This window comes from Rhinoderma darwinii, chromosome 7, assembly GCF_050947455.1.
Source record: "Rhinoderma darwinii isolate aRhiDar2 chromosome 7, aRhiDar2.hap1, whole genome shotgun sequence".
NCBI classification, from domain to species: domain Eukaryota; kingdom Metazoa; phylum Chordata; class Amphibia; order Anura; family Rhinodermatidae; genus Rhinoderma; species Rhinoderma darwinii.
In genome coordinates this window covers 113,037,354-113,064,854 of record NC_134693.1, presented here as the reverse complement: position 1 = coordinate 113,064,854, position 27,501 = coordinate 113,037,354, and the positions used below count along the sequence as shown (strand labels likewise).

The 27,501-nt window shown below is 41.0% G+C and overlaps 2 protein-coding genes across 2 annotated transcripts in view; both read left to right on the top strand.

The window, feature by feature from the left end:
- LOC142657342 (phosphatidylinositol polyphosphate 5-phosphatase type IV-like) overlaps window positions 1–18,917 on the top strand; it is a 42,714-nt gene extending 23,797 nt beyond the window's left edge. Inside the window, exon 11 of the mRNA XM_075832363.1 lies at window positions 18,836–18,917. The gene's annotated coding sequence lies outside the window, so the exon portion shown is untranslated. The remainder of the gene's footprint in view (window positions 1–18,835) is intronic.
- Window positions 12,817–17,508, top strand: LOC142657475 (phosphatidylinositol polyphosphate 5-phosphatase type IV-like). The gene is made up of 7 exons (XM_075832510.1): window positions 12,817–13,293; window positions 14,039–14,130; window positions 14,352–14,476; window positions 16,086–16,205; window positions 16,785–16,880; window positions 16,996–17,157; window positions 17,339–17,508. The coding sequence occupies exons 1-7, from the start codon at window positions 12,979–12,981 to the stop codon at window positions 17,506–17,508; spliced, it is 1,080 nt and encodes a 359-aa protein (XP_075688625.1). The 5' UTR covers window positions 12,817–12,978.
- Window positions 18,918–27,501: the final 8,584 nt, after the last annotated feature.

The following is a 27,501-nucleotide window of genomic DNA, read 5'->3' as shown; positions in this document are numbered from 1 at the left end:
CGGCCTCCAGCGATGACGTTTCATCCATGTCGCCGCTGCAGCCTGTGATTGGCTGCAGAGGCGGTCACGTGGGATGAAGCGTCATCCTGACGTGCGTGACCGCCACTACAGCCTGTGATTGGCTGCAGCGGCGAAAGGGATGAAACGTCATCGCTGGAGGCCGGACAGGAGGAAAGTAAGTACGAACGTATAATTTTTATTTTTTTATTACATTTAAATTGTATTTTCCGCGCGCCGAGCATGTACTGTGAAGGTTGCTGAAAGAGTTAGTGCAGCCCATTAACTCTATCAGCACCCCGGACAGTAGCATGCTCGGCGCACGGAAGTGACAGGTTCGGTCAGAACTAGTTCGGTCCGAACCGAACTTTTTTGTGAAATTCGGCGAACTAGCCGAACCGAACTTTTGATAAGTTCGCTCATCTCTACTCAGGAGGATCTACGAGCACCTACAGCTTTTTGGATTTCTTATGCCTACATTGGTATTTATCAAACTTCATCAAAGCGCATTGAAATAACGCAATCTAGTATGAAGGTTATGAGGTGAGCAAAACTTTTGGTAAAACTTTTTTCATTTTTTCACATTATTTTTGAAATACAATTTAATCCAAAACATTCGGATAACTACTTTAGGAATTCGACCAGAGAATTCCTCCTATAATTCACATGACCAAACATGGGTCAGAATCATAAATAACAATCAACATTTTAACACTAAACAGAGCAGGGGAAGTCCTTGAAGCCAGTTTTTTTACAGATTTTCCTTTTAAGTTAGCCATCTGCAAACCACCAACAACTATTTACCTCCAGCCGTAAACCAGCTCGGAGGCACCGCTCACCTCTGCAGATGGCTCCAACCACGAGAAGACCACTTCAAAGGGATAACACCCTATGAAGTCTTCAAATTATATACACTACCGTTCAAAAGTTTGGGGTCACCCAGACAATTTTGTGTTTTCCCTGAAAACTCACACTTATATTTATCAAATGAGTTGCAAAATGACTAGAAAATATAGTCAAGGCATTGACAAGGTTAGAAATAATGTTTTTTATTTGAAATAATTATTTTCTCCTTCAAACTTTGCTTTCGTCAAAGAATGCTCCATTTGCTGCAATTACAGCATTGCAGACCTTTGGCATTCTAGCTGTTAATTTGCTGAGGTAATCGGGAGAAATTTCACCCCATGCTTCCAGAAGTCCCTCCCACAAGTTGGATTGGCTTGATGGGCACTTCTTGCGTACCATACGGTCAAGCTGCTCCCACAACAGCTCTATGGGGTTGAGATCTTGTGACTGTGCTGGCCACTCCATTACAGATGGAATACCAGCTGCCTGCTTCTTCCCTAAATAGTTCTTGCATAATTTGGAGGTGTGCTTTGGGTCATTGTACTGTTGTAGGATGAAATTGGCTCCAATCAAGCGCTGTCCACAGGGTATGGCATGGCGTTGCAAAATGGAGGGATAGCCTTCCTTATTCAAAATCCCTTTTACCTTGTACAAATCTCCCACTTTACCAGCACCAAAGCAACCCCAGACCATCACATTACCTCCACCATGCTTGACAGATGGCGTCAGGCACTCTTCCAGCATCTTTTCAGCTGTTCTGCGTCTCACAAATGTTCTTCTGTGTGAACCAAACACCTCAAACTTCAATTCGTCTGTCCATAAAACTTTTTTCCAATTTTCCTCTGTCCAATGTCTGTGTGCTTTTGCCCATATTAATCTTTTCCTTTTATTAGCCAGTCTCAGATATGGCTTTTTCTTTGCCACTCTGCCCTGAAGGCCAGCATCCCGGAGTCGCCTCTTCACTGTAGACGTTGACACTGGCGTTTTGCGGGTACTATTTAATGAAGCTGCCAGTTGAGGACCTGTGAGGCGTCTATTTCTCAAACTAGAGACTCTAATGTACTTGTCTTGTTGCTCAGTTGTGCAGCGGGGCCTACCACTTCTCTTTCTATTCTGGTTAGAGCCTGTTTGTGCTGTCCTCTGAAGGGAGTAGTTCACACCGTTGTAGGAAATCTTCAGTTTCTTGGCAATTTCTTGGAATAGCCTTCATTTCTAAGAACAAGAATAGACTGTCGAGTTTCACATGAAAGCTCTCTTTTTCTAGCCATTTTGAGAGTTTAATCTAACCCACAAATTTAATGCTCCAGATTCTCAAGTAGCTCAAAGGAAGGTCAGTTTTATAGCTCCTCTAAACCGCAAAACTGTTTACAGCGGTGCTAACATAATTGCACAAGGGTTTTCAAGTGTTTTCTAATCATCCATTAGCCTTCTAACACAGTTAGCAAACACAATGTACCATTATAACACTGGAGTGATGGTTGCTGGAAATGGGCCTCCATACACCTATGTAGATATTGCATTAAAAACCAGACGTTTACAGCTAGAATAGTCATTTACCACATTAACAATGTATAGAGTGTATTTCTGATTAATTTAATGTTATCTTCATTGAAAAATACTGTGCTTTTCTTGCAAAAATAAGGACATTTCTAAGTGACCCCAAACTTTTGAACGGTAGTGTACCTTTTTGGGGGACGCATACCCCCGATGCGACCGCCCACCATTTTGTACTGACCAACCTCCAGGACTCCCCCCGCCACAGCGAAACAGGCCTTGACCACCTTAAGCCTGTGAGTCCCTCCAAACCACCACCGCCCTCTCAATTCCTTCCTCTAAGGACAGGCTCCACAAATCAATTCCAACCTCGGTCAAATGTACTCCATCACTCCGCCAATATCTTCCAACTCCTGACTCCAAATCCCTGTGTCGAACACAAATTCCCGGACACATCGCCGACCCCGGGAGGGCAAACAACACTATCCGCTTACCCCGTCCTACTTGATCAGTCTTGGACCGCCACAAAAACAACTCGAGTCTATCCCCATATAGACCCACATCCGCCTGTCGCAATCCCCCAGCCCTCACCGCACTAGGAGAAACCAACTCACCAATTCTGAGTGCTCCAAAAAATGCTAGAGAAAAAGCCAAACGAAACAACTCTACCTCATAAGGCGAATTACAAACAGCCCCCAGCAATGCGCCCAACGAACCAAGAAGGGTAAAAGACACGGGTCGCCTCTGATCTGCTTCAGCCCTGCCGCGACACAAACCCTTCACAGCTTGCCTTACCAAATAATTCTTGGACACATCCTGAAAACCCCGTAATTTAAATCCAAACGCCAACCCAGCAATGCAACGATTTACCTTAGCCAGAGAAAACTCCGCCTCCAAAGCATCCCCCAACCAGTATAACAATGCCACCAACCTGTCTTGATCCGTGCTGACGTTACCCAACACTCTTACCCACTCCTCCCACTGCTGCCAACAAGCCGAATAAGTACTCCAAGTCGCACTAGCCAACGACCGTTCGATCAACCGTTCCACGGGACCGAAACCAGATCCCATAGATGGGATCGAACAGCTCCGCTCCCGGTGCCAATTAACTAAATTGATCCCACTGCGAGCGAGAAAGAGCATCAGCGATACAATTGTAAACCCCCGGTACATGCACCGCAACCACCCACGTGTTTAAGGACAAGCACACCAAGACTAAGTGACGCAACAACTGAACCACAGGTGGAGAAGATGCTGATACGTTATTAATCGATAACACCACTCCCATATTATCGCAGTGGAAACGAACCTTTTTATCCCTGAGAATGTGCCCCCAAATGGTCACCACAACCATGATGGGGAACAGCTCGAGCAGGGCCAGATTCCGTATAAGACCACGGATCACCCAGCTGTGTGGCCAGTCCCCCGCACACCATTGACCTCCTGCATACGAACCAAAACCACCGGACACCGCCACGTCAGTAAACAGCTCCAACTCGCTCATATCCTGTACCGGCGACATCCACAACGATCTACCATTATATTGCCCGAGAAACGCGTCCCAGACCTGCAAATCCGCCCTGTGCTCCACCACAATCCTCACGAAATGAGGGGATGCCCGGATACCCGCCGTCGCTGCCGCCAATCGCCTACTAAAATCTCTACCCATTGGCATAATCCGACAGCCAACGTTCAACTTCCCCAGCAGAGACTGGAGATCGCGCAAAGTGATCTTCTTCAATCGGCAGGCACGCCTCACCTCTTGACGCAATGACAGTAATTTATCCTCAGGAAGCCTGCACTCGAATTGCATTGCAACCGAATCAATTTAGATCCCTAAAAAACAGATGGTAGGGACAGGGCCCTCCGTTTTACCAGGCGCCAGAGGAATTCCAAAATCCGTCGCAACCTTCTGCAAGGAATACAACAAATAACTGCAAATAGGGGAACAGCTAGGGCCGACGCACAAAAAATCGTCAAGATAATGTATTAACGAATCCACCCCAGCTACGCCCTTCGTCACCCATTCCACAAAGCTACTAAATGCCTCAAAGTATGCGCAAGAAAGGGAGCACCCCATTGGAAGACACCTATCGACATAAAACCCCCCGTTCCAGAAGCAAGCCAACAGCCGTTGCCTCCTCGGATGGTCCGGCAGCTAGCAAAAAGCCGCCTCAATGTCAGTTTTTGCCAACAACGCCCCAGGCCCCGCCTCACGCACTAACACCTCTGCTTTGTCAAATGACGTGTAAACAACCGAGCATAAATCGTGATCTATCCCATCGTTTACCGACGACCCCCTGGGAAAAGACAAATGCTGAATCAAACGGAATTTATGGGGCTCCCGCTTCGGCACAATTCCCAAGGGGGATAGCACTAGATTCTCTATCGGCGGCTCGACAAAAGGCCCGGCCATGCGACCCAACGAAACTTCCTTCAAAAGTTTTTTTGAAACGACCGCCGAGTGCAAATAAGCCGACTTAAGATTGCGCCTCATACGGAGGAGGGGGAATAACAAAAACAAACAAAAACCCCTCATAAATTAACTTGGCTGCAACCCTATTCGGATATTCATTTAGATACGGGGCCATCCTTTCCACCCTCACCGGCGACAGCCCCTTGACCAACGGAGGAGGACTGAGTGCCTGACCGCTTCCCTTTTCGCATACATTTTGCAGCCCCATGCGAGGAGCCGTTGCACTCCGAACAGACATGCTTAAATTTACAAGTGGCCCCGAACTTACACTGGCCATCATTGAATTGCCAGCAGAACCCGAGTATTGACCCAGAGCCCTGTCCGGACTAACTAGACTGACCTCCTTGGCCAATGCTTCCGGGAAAGGACTGCCTAACCGGGGCCGTCACCCGCAACCAAAGCGCAATATTCTTCTGATCCCACCGAATCGCCGGCCGGACCGCCATCCGCTGGCGAAACTGCTCATCATACCGCAACCACACCTGACCCCCGTACGCCCGATGAGCCTCCCCGATGGCATCGAAATAACAAAACAACGCTGAGCAATTTTCAGGCGCCTTTTCCCCAATCACACTCGCCAAAATAGCAAAAGCTTGCGACCAATTCACGAACGTCTGCGGGATAAGCCTATACCGCCGACGCTCCTCTTCCTCCTTCTTACTCTCATCCCGCTTGCCCTTATTCAAGTTGAACTTCGCAAGCGGCAGAAGAGAAAAAATGTCCACGTACTCGTCCTTCCAAATCCATTCCCGAACCTCCTGTTTAAGGTGGGCCCCTAAAGGACCCTCAAAACAGACATAAACCTCGCCCCGAGCACGATCATCAAGCCAAATTCTATCCCCGTCCTTCTGCGCCTTGGTTTGAACAGACACTGCCACTGCTTCCTTGGATGCCCCCGAAACTTCCCCAACCAGGGACCGCGGCTGTACATCACGAGGACCTTCCCAGACCACCGCCGGGGACCCCGCCAGAACTGCAGGCGCCGCAGCCCTATCTAAGCGCCCGACTAACTTGCGCAAAATACCCACTAAATCCGATAAGCCATCGCGCCCGGCAACGCCACTACCGACAGCCGATACTTCCGCGCTCGCTGCCCCACCCCCAACACCCGACATGAAAATTGCTGGATACGGCAAAGTAGGAGTTACGCACCCACCAGGCTGCCCAGGCGCTGTGTTCCCGCCAGCCAGAAAATTCTGAACGCGCTGCGACTCGTCCAGCTCTCCATCTTCCAGACCCTCTCTCGCTGACGATTGGCACTCGCACCAACATCTCCGACACAGGGACCCCGGCATGCTGACAGAGGGGCCGGCAACCTGCCGCCTGACCGCAAGGACCCAGACTTCCGACTCGTCATCGCTGTTCTTGGCATCCTCACCGAAGCCTGCCCCCTGGCCGGCACATCACCCTGGACACTGCATCTGAAGGCAGTGGCGTAACAGGGAGCCCGGCCTGCGACTCCCTGTGAACCGCCGAGCCCCGTCACGGCTGGGGATTCCTGCCAGGACGCAGGCCCTGGGAGGAGGCGGCCGTCCCAGCAGCCGGCCTACAGTGTCCTTAGAAGGGCTCCCCCTGTACGTCGAGCCCGATGGACCACATCCGGACTCAACCGTTCAGGTGGGCGGGACCGCCGGGAGCGGCGGGGTGACCGAGCAACCGCCGCTCCCGACGATGCCCTCTGCTTTATTTCAGCAGGGGCAGCAATTAGCAACTCTCCCCCCCACCACCATGTCACCAGCGCCAGAGAGAGGGGCGGGGGAGGGGAGCGCATGTGGGCTAGCAGCTGACACAGAGCGCCGGGCTCGGCGCGAAGACGGGCCCGCCTGAGGTATCCTGGCCAGCGCTGCCACTGTCTCCTCCAACCACCCCGGACCGTGGAACTCAGCTGCCGCGCGCAGCTAATCAAGCATGCTGACTGGAGACGCCATACTAGCAGGTAGACAGGGCAGTGGGAGCTAACTTTTTTACCTGTTATTCCTCCCGCTGCTTCCGGCTCAATGCCGAAAACAGCGGGAGGAACAGATACCGAACCCCAACTCCTCCCCTCTCCATCTCCTCCCTCTCCCTGCCTCCACTAACCCTTTGCCCCCTGATTGGCTAACCTTCCCTCCTATGGCAGTCATGGAGGCTTTCCCTTAAGCCCTCCGTGCTGCCGTCCAGCCTCGTCTTTACTTTGTGACTTTTGCCTGATCAAACCGAGTTGTGATTCACTGTTTGCTCCATATAAATAACTATATATTTGATGTTGTGTATTTTCTGACCACCACTGCAATCCTTTGTTTTAGATGAGATTATATTATTTTGTCTGTATTTATTGCACTAATAAAGATATTTTGTTATTGACCATGTGTCGTTTTGCTATATGGTTTTGTGGTATACATTTGTAGCTATTTGACAGGTATAATATGCTGCAATACATAGGTATTGTAGGATATTATAACAGCGATCGGACAGTTGGACCTTCAAGTCCCTAGTGAGACGAAAAAAATTGTTAAAAAAAAGTTTACATTTTTTTTATACAAAAATAAAAAAGTAAGAATTTAAAGTAATAAATTTAAAACTCACCCTTTTTCCATTATCAAGAACTTAATTATTAGAAAAAATAATAAACTATACAGAATTGGTATTGCCGCATCCGTAATGGCCTGAACTATAAAAATATTATGTAATTTATCCAATGCAGTGAACGCCATAAAAAGAAATAATAAAAAAACAATACCAGAATTGCTATGTTTTTGGTCACCTTTGAATAAAAAGTGATCAAAAAGTTGCATGTATCCAAAAATGGTACCAATAAAAAAACATATAGCTCGTCTTGCAAAAAACAAGCCCTCATACAGCTCTGTCGACCAAAACATTTTTTTAAAGTTGTGGTTCTCATATTGTGGCAACAGAAAAAATACATTATTTTTACAAAATAAATGTTATTGTGCAAATAGTTGTAAAACATAAAAAAGCAATATAAATTTGGTATCGCCAGAATCGTACTGACCCACAGAATAAAGTAAATATGTCAATTATAGTACACGGTGAACGCTGTAAAAAAAAAGGATAAAAACAATAGCAGAATTGCTGTTTTTTGGTCACCACGCTTCTCAAAAAATAGAATAAAAAGAAGTTGCATGTATCCAAAAATGGTGCCGATAAAAACTACAGACTGTCCCGCAAAAAACAAGCCCTCAAACCGCTCTGTCACAAAAAAAAAGTTATGGCTCTCAGAATATGGCGACACAAAATGTGCAGAGTGCGATCCAAAAGGGGAATAAGATCGGGCACCATTTATCAGTGCGACACAGGCCACAGAACTGCGGATTATTATTTATTTATCGCATTATTATATCCTCTTATTATGTACTGATGTACTCCGCACAGTTTACATATGCCCCCAGATTATAAACTGAAATACCAGCAAAACCCCAAACAGAAAAATTACCAAGCAAAATCTGTGCTTCATACGCCAAATGGCACTCCCTCCATTCTGAACCCTTCAGTGTGCCCAAACAGCAGTTTACATCCACTTATATTGCATCGCCATACCCGGGAGAACCCGCTTAACAGTTTATGATGTATTTGTCTTCAGGGGCACAATCTGGGAATAACATATCGTGCACTTAAATGGCATATCAGCGGAAAATCCACTGCACATTTTTCTAGTAAAAATAGTAGTATTGGGTCATACGCACTGCACCCTTTAATAAATGCCTTGAGGGGTATATTTTAAAAAATTGGGTCACTTCTTGGAAGTTTTTGCTTTACTATTTGACCTCAGAGTCCTGCAATTGGGGGCAAATGCTATGGAAAAATCACTAAAATAGACCTCAAATGCGCATGGTGCTCTTTCACTCCTTTAATCTAACACCAATCCAGCAAAATCTTCGCTCCTACAGACAAATGATGCTCCTTCTCTTCAGAGCCCTGCCGTGTGCCCAAACAGCTGTTTAGGGCCACATATGGGATATTGCTGTACTCAGGAGAAATTGAGTAAAAAATTGTGTGGTGTTTTTTTCTCCAATTACCCCTTGTAAAAATAAAACATTTAGAGCTAAAACAGCATTGTTTTGGGAAAAATTAAATTTGTCATTTTCACTGCCTAATTCTAATAAAATCTATGAAACAGCTGTGGGGTCAAACTATTCACAACCCTACTAGTGAATGCCTTGAGGGTTTTATTTACCAAAATGGAGTCACTTCTCAAGAGGTTTTTACGGTACTGGTACCTAAGGAACTCTGCAAATACAACATGTCACCTTTAAACCAAACCAGCAAAATCTGCATGCCAAACGGTGCTCCTGCCATTCTGAGCCCTACTGTGTGTCCAAACAGCAGTTTGTGACAACATATGGGGTATTATCGTATTTGAGAGAACTTGATTTACAAATGTTGGTGTTCTTTTTCTCTTTCATTCCAAAAAAATCGGAGCTGAAAAGACTTTTTGTGTGAAAAATGTTTTGATTTTAATCTCTATGACCTAATTTCAATAAATTCAGCAAAACACCTGAGGTGTTAAAATGCTTACTATGCCCTTAGATTAATTCCTTGGGACTGTAGTCCCGAAATGGCGTCTTTTTGGGGATGTTTCCTATGTTTTGGCACCACAAGACCTCTTCAAACATGACATGGTGCCTAAAATATATTCTATAAAAAGGAGGCCCCAAAATCTAGTAGGTGCTCCTTTGCTTCTGAGGCCTGTGCTTCAGTCCACCAGGGCCACATGTGGGACATTTTTAAAAGCTGCAGAATCTGAACAATAAATATTGAGCTGAGTTTCTCTGCTAAAACCTTCTGTGTTACAGAAATAAAATGGATTATAATGGAATTTCTTAAAAAAATAATAATATATATATATTTGTAAATTTCACCTCCAAAATGTTAACTAGTAACTATTTTGTGTTGTATTACTATCTGTCTTACAAGCAGATACACTCAAATTTAGAAAAATCAAAAATTTTCAAAAATGTCTCTAAATGTAGGTGTTTTTCACAAATAAACACTAAAGGTATTGACCAAATTTTACTATTAACATAAAGTACAATGTGTCACGAGAAAAAATTCTCAGAATCGCTTGGATAAAAGAATAGCATTCCAAAGTTATTACCAGGTAAAGTGACACAGGTCAGATTTGAAAAATGGTGTCTGAGCCTTAAGGCCCAAACTAGGCTGCATCATTAATGGGTTAAAGTGGTTTTACATCTCATAAAGTGGGGGGAATACAATTAGGATATGTCATCACTTTCTGATCGTGGAGTTCTGACTGCCATGACTACTTGATGTTTAGTAAAGCCAATCCCTGTCTTTATAGTTTACCAAATGGGCCATCAATTGTCTTAGAAATGACCCAGATGAAGAGACTATGAAGGAATTCTTCAGTTCTCTTGACTATAAATGCAGCAGAGATTGTGGTATCCATAAAAATATAATGCAGCCATTTTTAATGAATACATATGGTTGTTGGCCTTCTACCCTCTCTGGTAGGCCTATGATATGTATAATTTACGATGCATTCGTTCACATCAGGTATGACCGTCTTGTCTCAAGATGCCTAGATCGATTCTTACCACCTCTATTACCTTTCCAGGACATGGTACATGAGGTAATGGCTGCCCACAGCTTTTCTGATGCCTATTACAAGCTGGTAGGGGAATTGTGAAGAAGTATGTATTCAGGATTGTAAGGAGTAAGAGGGCTGAGCACAGGAGATGCAGCATGTAGCGTGTTCTTACTGGTGCAGAGTCACATCCTCTAATGGGGGTCTTTAGGGTTTATTAAAATTTAAAACTAAAATTATATATTTTAAGATAATATAAATGATTTCCCCCATGTCACACAGACAGAAATGATCATTTATCCCCTATAAAGAATTCATCAGAGAACGTTCCCATTAAAAACTTCAATTTTATTATTTTCAATAAAAAAATACTCTATACAGTAAAGCAATTGATGAAAACACCCGGAAAAATTACAGATCACACTAAACGTTTCTAGAGGTACAAATCATACAATATCATCAAATTCATATTCCCAATGGTAAAGCCATACTGATATATGTAAATTATGGGTGTGGTCATAAAAGCAGCTCAAACCGGTTATAGCTATTGTGATGTCACAGAGCTTGGGTATAAACAATGATGTTGGTCACAGAGCTGTCACTATCAGTTGGATGTGACCGGTAAGTAATCTATCAATGCTACATCTGTACTTCACGCTAATTAATTAGTTTTATTAGGAACATTGAATTATTCCATCTCTAGAAGATATTGTGTGACAGTGGTAGTAATATGGTATTAGTATTAGTGTGCAATTAAATTGCTCAAGTATCTTAGATTTGCAGGGTAAGTGGCCAAAATTTGAGCTCCCTTATTATCATTATGTTTACCACTTGTAAAAGAGAAATTTCAATATGCTCATATTAGAGGACTGTATATTAGGGGACTATAATTCCTTATATTATTTAGGTTCACCGGAAATAATTACAATTTAATTCAATTCTGAATTTTGATCAATTGATATAAAAATTATTAGTGGGGAATTGATACTGGTCTGGGGCTACTTATCATGGTTTGGGCTAGGCCCTTTATTTCCAGTGAATGGTAATGTAAAGACTATTTAGGCCATTGCATGCTTCCGACTTTGTGAGACTAGTTTGGTAAAGACCCTTCCCTGTTTCTGTATGACGTTGCCCCTTTGCACAAAGCAAGGTCCATAAAGACAGGGAGTGATAAGTTTGGTGTGGAGGAACTTGACACTCTGCACAGAGCCCTGACCCCAACATCAGAGCCTGAACTCACAAATGCTCTTTTAATTAAATGGGCAAAAATTCCAACAAACACGCTACAAAATCTTGTGGAAAGCCTTGTCAGAAGAAGTTATAGCCACAAAAGGGGGCCCAACTTCATATTAACATCCATGGCTTTGTAATGGGAAATACCACAAGCTTATAATGGTGTAAAGGGTCAGCTGTCCACATCTTTTGGCCACATAGTGTATTTTGGGCTTATGTATTGTGATGTCACTACTATTAAAAATAATGATAAATCCATATTGAAATATGCAAATTATGGGTGAGGTCATAAAAGCAGCTCACCCCGGGTATAGCTATTGTGATGTCACAGAGCGTGGGTGTATACTATGGTGCTGGCCACAGAGCTGTCACTCATCAGTTGGATGTGACCGGTAAGTACTCTATCAGCACTACGTCTCTAGATGAGTCTCATCTATCAGTTTCTTTATGAATATTTTATTCTTAGTTACAATTCTGCTGTGTCTGCCATTTAAAGTTTAGTTTATATTTGGAATAGTTATACTAATATACTAAGAAGTTGCTAAATGGCAATATGGCGGCCTGTGACTTCTGCTCCAGAGACAGAATGCAGCTTGCAGACAAAAATTGCCATCTGTATTCTGCTGGTAAATTGATAAAGCAACCTCAAAGAAAAGGAATGTGAATGTCCTGCAGCCCTGAGAACTTATTATTGGAACCCTTCAGTTTATAACAGGAGTAATTCACGTAATAAATATTTACTAGGGAATTACTAATTATGCATTTGAGGTTTTCTATTTGTGTAAAATACACAATTATTATTATTAATAATAATAATTACTAATATAAAAATGTTAGGGAAGTGATTTCTTAAGAACAGCCCTGACCCCGTTATCCTGTATCCTCAAAAGCAATTGTCATTTTTCATTAATATATATATATAAAATGTAATAATGTCTATAACAAACTGCAGAGGTTCTAAATTATAGTTAGTATCTCATATAAAAATTACATAAAATGTCATACCGTATGGTCAATTCGACAACCAATACATTGTTCCAGAATCCAAACCCCAAGCAATGTCATTCACAGGGGTCCAAGCCCCAAGACCCCAAGCAATGTGATCTTCAAACACTTCTGATTGTCTAGATCCTGTACTTGGAATACCCCTTTTATAACTAATTTCTCCAGCTGGTTTTCTTTAAGTTTTCCCTAACTATTTCTTTTTCTGGTCATTCTAGATCTTGCTGTTGGATTGACACTGTTGGATTACTGTGTTGCTTTTACGGTCAGCGATTTGTCCTATTTTCAGAGAACTAGAGGCGATTAGTTAAATTCAATCTTTACTGTCGCCTGGTTTTCTACCACGGACATTGGTGCAGTTTTGCACCCGGGTTATTAACCAACCATGCCCTTTTGGAAAAAATCAAAAAAATATCATGTGTCTCAGATTCCTGATAATGGAAATCTGATGAAAGAGATACCAACTATGGAGGAACCTAACATCTCACTCCAGAAGTTTTCCAACATCAAAGATATGCCAGCCGAAAAATGCAGCGATCCAAGTCACAGCAAACCTTGTGACATTGGCTCAAAGAACGCCAAGAAGAGCGCAATCAGGAGCTTGGGCAGCAGCGCTGTGATTGGCGCTAAAGAACTGGATCGCTGTTTCCCAAATAGACGGCTGAGATTATACGTTGCCACCTGGAATATGGAGGGAAAGGTGAGAAGTAATATACAATATCTATTGTGAACCAGGAGTGTATCTGATCTAAGGCTATGTTCACACAGAGTATTTTGCCGAGTTTTTTGACGTGGAAACCGCGTCGCAAAACTCGGCAAAAACGGCCCGAAAATGCCTCCCATTGATTTCAATGGGAGGCGTCTGCGTCTTTTTCCCGCGAGCAGTAAAACTGCCTCGCGGTAAAAAGAAGCGACATGCCCTATCTTTGGGCGCTTCCGCCTCTGACCTCCCATTGACTTCAATGGGAGGCAGATAAAGCGTATTTCGTGGTGTTTTATGCCCGCGGCGCTCAATGGCCGCGGGCGAAAAACGCAGCGAAAAACTCTGTGAATATCGGCGTGCAGGGAGAGGAAAATCTGCCTAAAACTTCCAAACGGAATTTTGAGGCAGATATTCCTCCTGCAAAATTCTCTGTGTGAACATAGCCTAAAGTTGGATAAATTTGCAGTTGGATATGAGATAGACATATTATATACTACCCTAGGCCCAAATTTTCTAAACATTTGGGCCAATCAATGTTGCTGCACACACTGCAAACTGTCAAACTAATAATCTATGTCTTTGGAATGGCAATGCCTCTGATCCTAAGACTGCAGCACTGGCCATAGTCTATAAAGACTAAAATCCATTTCGATCAGATATAATTTTTTGTAGGTGATATAGAAGATGTCAGTTTGGTTGGTGCTCTGTGTATACATTATTAATATCTTCATATTTTGAGCAGGAGTTCCCACAAAATCTAGAGGATCTGCTGTTGCCATCAGATGACACCAAAGACATTTACGTAATTGGCGTTCAGGAAGGATGTCCAAACAGGTAAGTCTTCTCAGGTTGTCTTACAACAGTCTATGTCTGCAGATGGACTACAGGTCGGCTGATTGAAATTCTCTCTTGACCTACTACTTATTGTAGGATCACTCCTAAATTTTCCTATTTAACCCCAGAGGTTATAATATTGATTATTTAATAAATGAGTTCAATATTTTAATCTGGTGTCATTTATTAATATGTAAACTTGAAATTGTGTCTTCTTGTAGACGGGAATGGGAGATAAAATTACAAGAGACTCTTGGTCCACACTACGTGCTATACCATTCATCCGGGCTCGGAGTCCTGTATCTCACCATCTTTATTCGATGGGAACTGATCTGGTTCTGCTCAGGTAAGATTCACTTTCTTACATTTACATAATAAGTCCTAATTGAAGTCATTAGTTTGAACTTATTATTTAGTCATTAGAACTAGATGTCTAAGAACCCAACTCTCAGATTCTTCACTGTGGAGTATTGGAGATCTGATAGTTTACTCCACAGTTACAAAGTGTGAAATGGTTTTGTAGTAATATTTCCAGCGTTTAACCCCTTAGTGACCAGCCCATTTTAGGCCCTAATGACCAAGATATTTTATTCGTTTTTCTATAGTCGCATTCAAAGAGCTATAACTTTTTTATTTTTTCGTCTACATAGCTGTATGAGGACTTGTTTTTTGCGGGATTAGTTGTGCTTTTTAATAGCACCATTTTTGGGTACATATAATTTTTATATTAACTTTTATTAACCTTTTTTGGGGGGATTATAAAAAAAAACTGAAATTCCGCCATTGTTCTATGCGTTTTTAAATTGACGCCGTTCACTGTGCGACGTAAATAACATGTTGCCTTTATTCTATGGGTCGGTACGATTACGATTACGGCGATACCACATATGTAGAGGTTTTTTTATGTTTTACGACTTTTGCACAATAAAAACCCTTTTGAACTAAAATTATTTGCTTTTGCATCGTCGCTTTCCAAGAGCCGTAATTTTTTTATTTTTCCATCAATGTAGTGATTTTTTGGGCTTGTTTTCTGCGGGACAAGACGTCGTTTTGAATAGTTCTGTTTTGGGGTGCATGGGACTTATTGATTCATTTTTATTAGGACTTTTTTGGGGGGCAATGGAAAAAAATTGCAATTTTGCCATGGTTTTTTGCGTTTTTTTTTTACGGTGTTCACTTTGCGGTTTAAATTACATATTAACTTTATTAATGGAGTCATTACGGTCGCGGCGATACCAGATATGTGTACTTTTTTTTTTTTTTTACACTTTTACTAAATAAAACCACTTTTTATGGAAAAAAATGGTTTTATTTATTTTTTTACTGTACTTTTTATTAATAATCTTTATTTCACTTATTTTATTAGTCCCACTAGGGGACTTTACTGTGCGATATTCCGATCGCTGCTATAATGCTCTGGTATACGAAGCATTATTGCCTGTCAGTGTAAATCTGACAGGCAATCTGTTAGGACGTGCCTCCGGCGCGTCCTAACAGGCATATGTCCAAGGCAGACCTGGGGGCTTTTATCAGGCCCCCGGCTGCCATGACACCCCATCGGAGACCCGCGATTGCATTCGCGGGACGCCGATGGGTGACAGAGGGAGCGCACTCCCTCTGTAAACAAAGTTAAATGCCGCGGTCGCTATTGACGGCGGCATTTAACGGGTTAAACGGCCGCGATCGAAGTAAACTTCGATCGCGGGCGTTGGAGCAGGAGCTCAGCTGTCATCAGACAGCAGAGCCCCGGCTCCTGCCTGCACGGGAGACCCGTGCAGGACTTAGACTAGGCTGACGTGAAAAGGCGTCAGCCTAGCCTAAAGCCCATTAGTGACCGACGTAAAAAGGCGTATTAGTGGTCACTAAGGGGTTAATAGGAAACTATCTCTGTTTCATTGTTGCATGTTATACTATTAACCACTAACCCTTCTTCTTGTGTTTCATTTCTTATACAGAGGTAGAGCACACCCATGTAACAACCAGGCTATTCCACCATGTCAAAACTAAAGGAGCCTTGGGTGTTGCCTTCACCGTCTTTGGGACATCATTCCTGTTTATTAATTCCCATATGAGATGTAAGTATGTCTGTTTTTAATATATGACTATGTACAGAGTTATTGTGTATAAAAGTGCTGCTGTTTAATAATAATAAGCTGGAATATATGAGATGACATGAAAAGATCTGTACTATTGATGTTTTGGTGTAAAATTAAAAGTTTTTCCTCATTTGGTCAAACTTCTTCTAATCCATCAAACTTATTCTATATAATGAGAGAATAATAGTGGAAGGATAAACGGCCTAATGTCCTCTACAGACTGCTATAGAAATACATTATCCTCTGTCATGAAAATGATTGTGTCTTAGATTTACAGTAACAGAAATATCAGTATGTGTGGTGTACAGAGTGCAGACCCAAATCATGGAACTCCACCAGTCTCATCTTCTAAAATGTCAATAGAAATCCAATTAATATAAATACTATTTGTAAAAAATTGATTGTTGAGGGAACATTCAGACTACACAGCCCAAGAAGTAGATATGATACCTAGATAATATAAGATAAAGAAACCTATTGTCAAAGAAAACTTAAATATGGTGGTTGTCCTAAATTCCAGGAGGTCACATTTACTGATATGTATATTTTTGTTGGCAGTTGGGGCAGTCTACAAGAGGATCCAGGACTATAAAACTATCACCGAGGGTCTCCGTCTGCCTCAAATTATTCCGGAAAGAATCAACTCCAATGCCTGTGAGTATTACTTATGTGGTTGAACCTATCGATTCCTTTATCTCTCTATTTATCTCCATTGACTCTAATGCAGTCACGTGGTCTAATTGTGTCCTGTGTTTATCTCATTCTACAGTGGACGTCACCAGCCGCTTTGATCGAGTTTTTTGGTTTGGGGACCTCAATTTTCAACTGAAAGAGGACAGAAAAAACGTGGAATCTCTTCTGAAGAACATTAAAGGAAGAGATATGTCCAGTCTCCTCAAACACGACCATCTGAATGAAGCCAAGAACAACGGTACATTTACTAGTAGACAGATCTCTATCACTCCTCAGCCTGTATTATTACCACATACACCTCGACAGATCAATACAAATCACTGTCATGATGGTTCATATGTTCTCCACATTCTTATATAGCCCTACATCTCTTGCACATGTTTTTAATACTGACATGTTTTTTTTTCTTTTAATTTAAGGGTCCATATTTGTAGGGTTTAAGGAGCACACCATTGAATTCCTTCCTACATATAAGTTCGACATTGGCACAGACACCTACGATACATCAGAAAAGCAGAGAGTCCCATCATATACGGTAAGATATCTTATTTCCAGGTCTACAGAGCTAAAGAAAGAATACATTTCATGAATAGATTTTCATATAATAAATCCCCTCGCGCAAGGTAATGAATTGTTATTATAGATGGAGGAATATTTCTTAAGAACAAAGCATCCAGTCCATTTTACTTGTAGTGAGTTTGTCATCGTCTCCCAGTGTAATATGTCTTCGCCTAGCATGGCTCAAAGATACTTATTTCATTAAATCTGTGTGACCAAGTCAAACCTTAAATGCAAGAAAGTCTCAAAATTTATATTACTTAAATAAAATAGACCGAAATGTTCAGTCTATGATGCTATGAGGTTTATAAATAAATTATAATATGATTGCACTGATGATATTTGTTATTTTTATGACCTCTACAGGACAGGGTGTTGTTTAAAAGCCAATACGAGGGAGATGTGCGAGTCCTGAAATACGACTCTTGCCCTGTTTTGAAGACCTCAGACCACCGACCCGTTTTTGGTATCTTTGAAGTAAAGCTCAGACCTGGTTCAGATAAGTAAGTCATGATTTCCTCCATGTTGTTGGTATTATCCTTTCAGTAGCCGCCATTACTACATGGGCCTTATAGCCAGAGCTCACACTTTGGGGCAGGTGGCTGTATACCTGGGTGACAGTACTGGAGTAATCTAGGATGTGAAACAAAACAATTATTGTGTGGTTACCTGCTAACATTATCATATGTCTTACATCAATATATTTCTCATTCCAGCATCCCATTGGCTGGTGGACGCTTTGACCGCAAGATCTATTTGAAGGGCATTAGGAGGTTAGGACAAAAAAAGTAGCTGCGTCTGTTCATGTCCTTACAGCACATAAGGTGAGAGCATTGTACTTGTGTATTATGTTTGATGTGAGAATGTTCTTCCATCTCTTAAGTCTTCCTCTGTATCAGTAATTTATTTTATCAACCAACATAAAGAAATTGTAAATAAGTCATTCTATCTTCTAGTTCAATTTTCTTGTATTCAGATATTTATTTAATTTCTAAATGAAGGTTAAGGGTTTTAGAAGAAAACTGTAAGCATGTATGTAGTATAATAGATTGGTGGGAATTCATTAAGACTGACGTTTCATACACCGGTCTTAATATAAAAAAACTTGAAGTAAAATGTGCCTAATTTATTAAAAGGCCCACACCTTAATAACTAATAATCCATGTTATTATGATAAATGTGTCGGCTGCTGGGGGCTCTGCTGCTTCAGATACTCTCTGTCCACTTTTTTAGAAAAGTGCCGTAAGCGGCAGAAACTACATCAAATAGGAAAATCCACAATAAAACCTCTTCTAGATTTTGTGACTGCCAAGAAACACACATTAGTAGAGCATTAATAGCAAATATTTCTCTTGCAGCATAAACATCAATTCCGCAGTATATCTGGCGAGAACTGCGCTCCCTGTGACCGGAGGAGCCGCCATCATTGCTGATAGAAAGGTAAGTTCCTCTAGATATGTCCCCTCTATATTTGGTAAGCAGCCTGAATGATGAATATTTAATAGGATTGTGTGCTTCTCCCACCAGAAAAAGTCAGCAGATACAAACAGACCATCAACATCAATGCCAATAACAACCGAGGGCAGAACCCGCCATCTTACAAGTATTCCAATGGCGAGACTTAAAATTTTCTACATCTGTCACAGAAGAGACATCAGTGTGGTTACCGGTGCATCAATGTTACCCAGAAGACCAGGCACAGAACAGGAGAACATGTCATCTCTTCCTGTGTCTCTGGAATACAGATTTCCCACCACTTACTGATACTACAGTATATACTGTGACATCTTCCATTGTTTTTGCTGGATCTTGTATAACATCATCTTTACCATTATATATTTTGATCCACAAAAACCTTAAATAAATCTTTAACATCAATTCATAAGTGTGACTGGTATTTATTAGTGTGTTCAGTGCCCGGCTACAACTTACCACAGTGTATACAATTCCCTTATCCGACCCTTCACAGTGCTATTTGTGTAACATCGCGTTTAATCCAGTGGTAGGTGACAGGACATTGTATCATATGTACACAATACAGAGAGTATGGAACGTGCCGCCATATGTACTGGATTAGATCCTGTGTTGGACAAAAAGTGACAGGAGATGTAAAATATTGATATATTTGATAGTTGTTTAAATTTCAGTTCCATAAAATGTAATGTTGGGCTATCTTTACAAGCAGAGACAATCACATTAAGCAGTTAATTCAGAAACCACCAAGTATAGAGCCTATTTATTAGTGAAACCGTCAAGCTTATGTACTAAATATTATAACCGTGAAGACTGTGCCTCTGTTGGAGTAAAGTTCTGTTCAGCATCTTATACCTGTGTCGTCTGAAGTTCTTGCTGTGCAATTTCCTCTGCGGGGCAGTAACCATCCTAAACCCCCTCCCACCTGTTACATTTGTCCATACTAAAGTCCATTACTCCATTGAAGTCACCAATTAGTAGCAGTGGATAATCTGCAAGGGCTTTTTATCAATAAACTCCTGTACCACACCAAAGACATAAGGATTAAAGGGTGGCGGTAAATAAATTGAGACAATGATACATTGAAGATTTTGTATTGCACAGTCCAGGAGCACAAACTTTCCTTCTTTTTCTCCCCAATATGTATGGCAGGTTAATTTGCAGTTAGGGTATGTTCACACGCAAACTCAAAAACGTCTGAAAATACGGAGCTGTTTTCAAGGGAAAACAGCTCCTGATTTTCAAACGTTTTTTAAGCCACTTGCGATTTTCGCTGCGTTTTTTACGGCCGTATTTGGAGCTGTTTTCAATAGAGTCTATGTAAATGGCTCCAAAAACGTCCCAAGAAGTGACCTGCACTTCTTTTTCGCTGCCGTTTTTAAAAAAAACGGCCCGTCGGAACAAAACGCAGTTTTTCCTATTGAAATAAATGGGCAGATGTTTGAAGAAGAGGACTTACTCCTAAAGCGAAGCAGGGATGAGTTAAAGCTCCGTCCAACAAACAAAAGAAGCTGGTGTGCCACCCATGCCGCATTGCGCCATTATTTGTGTAATGTTTGAAAGAGATTGTGCCTCTTTTTTGTACAGTAGTGTTTACATCCCCTTGTGGATGTTTATACACCACTGGTCAGTAAAGAATTTGTTGTTTGCATTACTTGGGTCTACTGTATTTTATTGCTTGCGACTAACCCTGTGGTCCTTGCCGGTACTTGGCCTTACATAGGGATACATTCTATAGACAAGGTGAATGCTAACACTCAATTGCTATTTAGGCTAGGACTTCACAGAGACTGATTGATTTTAATTGATCTTATTTTTAAATTCTATTACTTATTTAAGGGTTGCATGCAACTCAATGTATAGCTTTGTACTGCGGCTGTTGATTTGTAAGTAAAATCAATTAGTTGCATGCCAATACGTTTCCATGATGGCCTTATTTTCACATTTCCAGGAAAAATAACAGAAGACCATCACAACACAGAGTTCTGAGTAAAGATGCTCCATATCAGGAGAGCTGACAGGTCCGCCTTAAAATGGGTAAATCACAGGTGACGTCTTTTCTGATTGTAGACTTTCTCTTTCCATTTTATCTCCACCCAGCCAGGACCGCTATGATGACTTCTCCTGACATAACATTACAGAGTTTGCTGCTGAGATATCTTTAGTTCTTCACTTCTGCAGCCATCTTCAGCTTCTAGAGCAACGTAAAGAATTCAGACCACAAAATAGACCCCTTAATTCATGCAGACCCCAGACCAGACCACCAAATAAATTTAGACACCAGCCTAAACCCCTATATAAATTCAGACCCTAGACCAGACCCCAGAACAGACCCAATTAACTGCAGACCCCAGGCAAGACTCCAAAATGTAAACCCCAAAACAGAGTAAATAAAATGAATGCAGACCCTAGACCAGACATCTAAATAATGTCAGACCTCAGACCAGACCCCTCAATTAATTGCAGACCACAGACCAGACCGCTAAATTCAGACCCCAAACCAGAGTAAAGAAAATTCATTTAGATACCTGACCAAGACCTCTAAATAAATTCAAATCCCAGAACAGACCCTTAAATTCATGCAGATCCCAGATAAATGAGTTGGTCGATTGCAAGCAGCTTGTAATGAGGGCGAGCCGTATAACCTCCATTTCCAGCTTATAAACTGATTATGTTATTAAATTGGTTGCCTGTTTCTTTATATTAACTGTTTAGGTGCTCACTGTTAATGTATATTTGTGTATCTGTTGTGTTTCACTGTATAGAAGGTTTTGTCTTACAGGTTGGCAGGAGGACAGGCCGCAGTTCCCAGTGGCACTGTCTTATGTGCGGTGCTGTCACTGTACATAGCAATGAGAGGCTGCTGGACAGTGACAGGGGAGGTACAGGGGGTTTGGAAAGAAAGAGCCTGGTGCTGGCTGGGATCAGAGTGTAATGGCAGTGATGCGCTGCGCCACCATGAAGTCAGGTGAGACGGTGAGAGTCAATAACAAAGCAGAAAATAAGCTAACAAAATGACCTCTTATGGTCTGTAGGCTGATAGAGAAGGCCTATCCTACGTAGGGGTAGGCCTATAAGTGTAGGCTGTCACTGAAACATGCGTGGCTGAAGAGTACCGTCAGCCTAGAGTGGTTCGCTCTGAGGAGTCTACAGGGGCTGTGAGAATAGTCAGCCTGGCATGGGAACCAGTGGTCAGTAGAGCAGTACTGTGCTCAAACCCAGGAGAGGCTGTAACTAGGTCCTGATTAGGATAAAGAACGTTCCATGTATTAGATGGCCGCTTAGATAGCTGCAGTGATGAATGGTTGCCCTGCAGGCCTGAAATGTGGCCTAGTAGTACACTCCTGAATTGTACTGGACTGGGTGCAGTAGTCACTACGACGAGTGGTGTGGTAGGAGCCCTTCAGCGTCAGGACCCTAGTAAGAGTGCATAGGAGCAGATATTTAATATAGTAAAAAGTATTAAAACTTATAAAACCCACTGTGTCAGTTGTATCGGGGCAGCCCCCTTCATCAGGAATACTATGTTTCACAGCATTGAAACAATTTAAATGTTTCTATATTATATAAACAAACCTTTCTACGTTTTCTCACGCAATACCGGAAGTGACGTTCCGAACTCTAAGGCCCTGTTCACACAGAGTTTTTTTGCAGGCAGAAAAATTTTGAGGCAGACTTTGACCTGCCTGCGATTTGCGCAGCATTTACCATTGCGTTTTTCACCCGTGGCCACTGCGCGCCGCGTGCAAAAAACACTGTGAAAAACACTTTCTCTGCCTCTCATTGATTTCAATGGGAGGTCAGAGGCGGAACTGCGAGCCGCTAAAAGCTGCTGCAGAAAAGAAACGCCTTCCATTGAAATTAATAGAAGACAGTTTTGGCCGTTTTTTGGTGCTGATTCCAATGCGGTTTCCGTGTCAAAATCAGCGTAAAAAAACTCAGTGTGATCTGGGCCTAAATCTCTTTATACTTCCTATAATGGACATATATATCTCTCTATGGCAGATGTTTCGGAAGAGGTTCTTTCTCGCTCTTTTACCCTTTCTATTCCTCTAATGCTTCATCCCAATTACATTATTTAATACAGGGAATTTCTTATATTTCTTTTTCCATGCAAAAATACATATATTAATAAAATAGGATAAAAACAACCAATATGAATCTATGGGGAATAGTAAAGACTCATTTACTTTACTAGTTCTCAAACTCTAATATTATTCCCAAACCCTATTCCTTTCTTTAGTATTTCTTATTTTTTGGATAGGATGGTGCGACTATATCATTTATTATCCTTGGTCTTTTTACGATCATTTGTGGGGCCCTTCTTACTTCATCTTTCAAAAACAGATCACTTAATAGTATTTCCCAATTTCTCTTTAGGATTCTTTTAATTTCTTCAATATTACCATTATATTTAGCAAAATAATGTCAGTCCAAATTTATCTTTCTCTTTTTTCCATCTTGCTTTTTTACAAGGTATAACTTTTCCCTGTTCCTTGTTATCTAGGCAGTCTTTCTGTTTCGTTTTTGACACCTTTTTCTTTACTCCCTCTATAATATTTTTTTTGCTATTTTACGCAAGCATACATCATAAGCACAAGAAAATAGACAAACGCACAAGAAACAAACCCAATCCCGAAAGACACAACCCAATTCAGGGCGGCAGGGTGGGAGCTAACTTTTGTACCTGTTATTCCTCCCGCTGCTTCCGGCTCAATGCCGAAAACAGCGGGAGGAACAGATACCGAACCCCAACTCCTCCCCTCTCCATCTCTCCATCTCCTCCCTCTCCCTGCCTCCACTAACCCTTTCCCCCCTGATTGGCTAACCTTCCCTCCTATGGCAGTCATGGAGGCTTTCCCTTAAGCCCTCCGTGCTGCCGTCCAGCCTCGTCTTTACTTTGTGACTTTTGCCTGATCAAACCGAGTTGTGATTCATTGTTTGCTCCATATAAATAACGATATATTTGATGTTGTGTATTTTCTGACCACCACTGCAATCCTTTGTTTTAGATGATTTTAACAGTTTTTATGAGATTATATTATTTTGTCTGTATTTATTGCACTAATAAAGATATTTTGTTATTGACCATGTGTCGTTTTGCTATATGGTTTTGTGGTATACATTTGTAGCTATTTGACAGGTATAATATGCTGCAATACATAAGAATTGTAGGATATTATAACAGCGATCGGACAGTTGGACCTTCAAGTCCCTAGTGAGACGAAAAAAAAATGTTAAAAAAAAGTTTAAAAAAATGTTATACAAAAATAAAAAAGTAAGAATTTAAAGTAATACATTTAAAACTCACCCTTTTTCCATTATCAAGAACTTAATTATTAGAAAAAATAATAAACTATACAGAATTGGTATTGCCGCATCCGTAATGGCCTGAACTATAAAAATATTATGTAATTTATCCAATGCAGTGAACGCCATAAAAATAAATAATAAAAAAACAATACCAGAATTGCTATGTTTTTGGTCACTTTAGAATAAAAAGTGATCAAAAAGTTGCATGTATCCAAAAATGGTACCAATAAAAAAACATGTAGCTCGTCTTGCAAAAAACAAGCCCTCATACAGCTCTGTCGACCAAAACATTTTTTTAAAGTAGTGGTTCTCAGATTGTGGCAACAGAAAAAATACATTATTTTTACAAAATAAATGTTATTGTGCAAATAGTTGTAAAACATAAAAAAGCACGGTGAACGCTGTAAAAAAAAGGATAAAAACAATAGCAGAATTGTTGTTTTTTGGTCACCACGCTTCTCAAAAAATAGAATAAAAAGTGATCAAGAAGTTGCATGTATCCAAAAATGGTGCCGATAAAAACTACAGACTGTACCGCAAAAAACAAGCCCTCACACCGCTCTGTCACAAAAAAAGAGTTATGGCTCTCAGAATATGGCGACACAAAATGTGCAGAGTGCGATCCAAAAGGGGAATAAGATCGGGCACCATTTATCAGTGCGACACAGGCCACAGAACTGCGGATTATTATTTATTTACCACATTATTATATCCTCTTATTATCTACTGATGTACTCCGCACAGTTTACATATGCCCCCAGATTATAAACTGAAATACCAGCAAAACCCCAAACAGAAAAATTACCAAGCAAAATCTGTGCTTCATAAGCCAAATGGCACTCCCTCCATTCTGAACCCTTCAGTGTGCCCAAACAGCAGTTTACATCCACTTATATGGCATCGCCATACCCGGGAGAACCCGCTTAACAGTTTATGATGTATTTGTCTTCAGGGGCACAATCTGGGTATAACATATCGTGCACTTAAATGGCATATCAGCGGAAAATCCACTGCACATTTTTCTAGTAAAAATAGTAGTATTGGGTCATACGCACTGCACCCTTTAATAAATGCCTTGAGGGGTATTTTTTAAAAAATGTGGTCACTTCTTGGAAGTTTTTGCTTTACTATTTGACCTCAGAGTCCTGCAATTGGGGGCAAATGCTATGGAAAAATCACTAAAATAGACCTCAAATGCGCATGGTGCTCTTTCACTCCTTTAATCTAACACCAATCCAGCAAAATCTGCGCTCCTACAGACAAATGACGCTCCTTATTTTCAGAGCCCTGCCGTGTGCCCAAACAGCTGTTTAGGGCCACATATGGGATATTGCTGTACTCAGGAGAAATTGGGTAAAAAATTGTGTGGTGTTTTTTTCTCCAATTAACCCTTGTAAAAATAAAACATTTATGACAACATATGGGGTATTATCGTATTTGAGAGAACTTGATTTACAAATGTTGGTGTTCTTTTTCTCTTTCATTCTTTGTGAAAATGAAAAAAAATCGGAGCTGAAACTACTTTTTTGTGTGAAAAATGTTTCGATTTTAATTTCTATGACCTAATTTCAATAAATTCAGCAAAACACCTGTGGTGTTAAAATGCTTACTATGCCCTTAGATTAATTCCTTGGGAGTGTAGTCCCGAAATGGCGTCTTTTTGGGGATGTTTTCTTATGTTTTGGCACCACAAGACCTCTTCAAACATGACATGGTGCCTAAAATATATTCTAATAAAAAGGAGGCCCCAAAATCTAGTAGGTGCTCCTTTGCTTCTGAGGCCTGTGCTTCAGTCCACCAGGGCCACATGTGGGACATTTTTAAAAGCTGCAGAATCTGAACAATAAATATTGAGCTGAGTTTCTCTGCTAAAACCTTCTGTGTTACAGAAATAAAATGAATTATAATGGAATTTCTTAAAAAAATAATAATATATATATATTTGTAAATTTCACATCCAAAATGTTAACTAGTAAGTATTTTGTGTTGTATTACTATCTGTCTTACAAGCAGATACACTCAAATTTAGAAAAATCAAACATTTTCAAAAATGTCTCTAAATGTAGGTGTTTTTTACAAATAAACACTAAAGGTATTGACCAAATGTTACTATTAACATAAAGTACAATGTGTCACGAGAAAAAATTCTCAGAATCGCTTGGATAAAAGAATAGCATTCCAAAGTTATTACCAGGTAAAGTGACACAGGTCAGATTTGAAAAATGGTGTCTGAGCCTTAAGGCCCAAACTAGGCTGCATCATTAATGGGTTAAAGTGGTTTTACATCTCATAAAGTAGGGGGAATACAATTAGGATATGTCATCACTTTCTGATCGTGGAGTTCTGACTGCCATGACTACTTGATGTTTAGTAAAGCCAATCCCTGTCTTTATAGTTTACCAAATGGGCCATCAATTGTCTGAGAAATGACCCAGATGAAGAGACTATGAAGGAATTCTTCAGTTCTCTTGACTATAAATGCAGCAGAGATTGTGGTATCCATAAAAGTAAAATGCAGCCATTTTTAATGAATACATATGGTTGTTGGCCTTCTACCCTCTCTGGGAGGCCTATGATATATAGAATTGACGCTGCATTCGTTCACATCAGGTATAACCGTCTTGTCTCAGGATTTCTAGATTGATTCTTACCACCTCTATTACCTTTCCAGGACATGGTACATGAGGTAATGGCTGCCCACAGCTGTTCTGATGCCTATTACAAGCTGGTAGGGGAATTGTGAAGCAGTATGTATTCAGGATTGTAAGGAGTAAGAGGGCTGAGCACAGGAGATGCAGCATGTAGCGTGTTCTTACTGGTGCAGAGTCACATCCTCTAATGGGGGTCTTTAGGGTTTATTAAAATTCAAAACATAAATTATATATTTTAAGATAATATAAATGATTTCCCCCATGTCACACAGACAGAAATGATCATTTATCCCCTATAAAGAATTCATCAGAGTACATTCCCATTAAAAACTTCAATATTATTATTTTCAATAAAAAAATACTCTATACAGTAAAGCAATTGATGAAAACACCCGGAAAAATTACAGATCACACTAAACTTTTCTAGAGGTACAAATCATACAATATCATCAAATTCATATTCCCAATGGTAAAGCCATACTGATATATGTAAATTATGGGTGTGGTCATGAAAGCAGCTCAAACCGGTTATAGCTATTGTGATGTCACAGAGCTTGGGTATAAACAATGATGTTGGTAACAGAGCT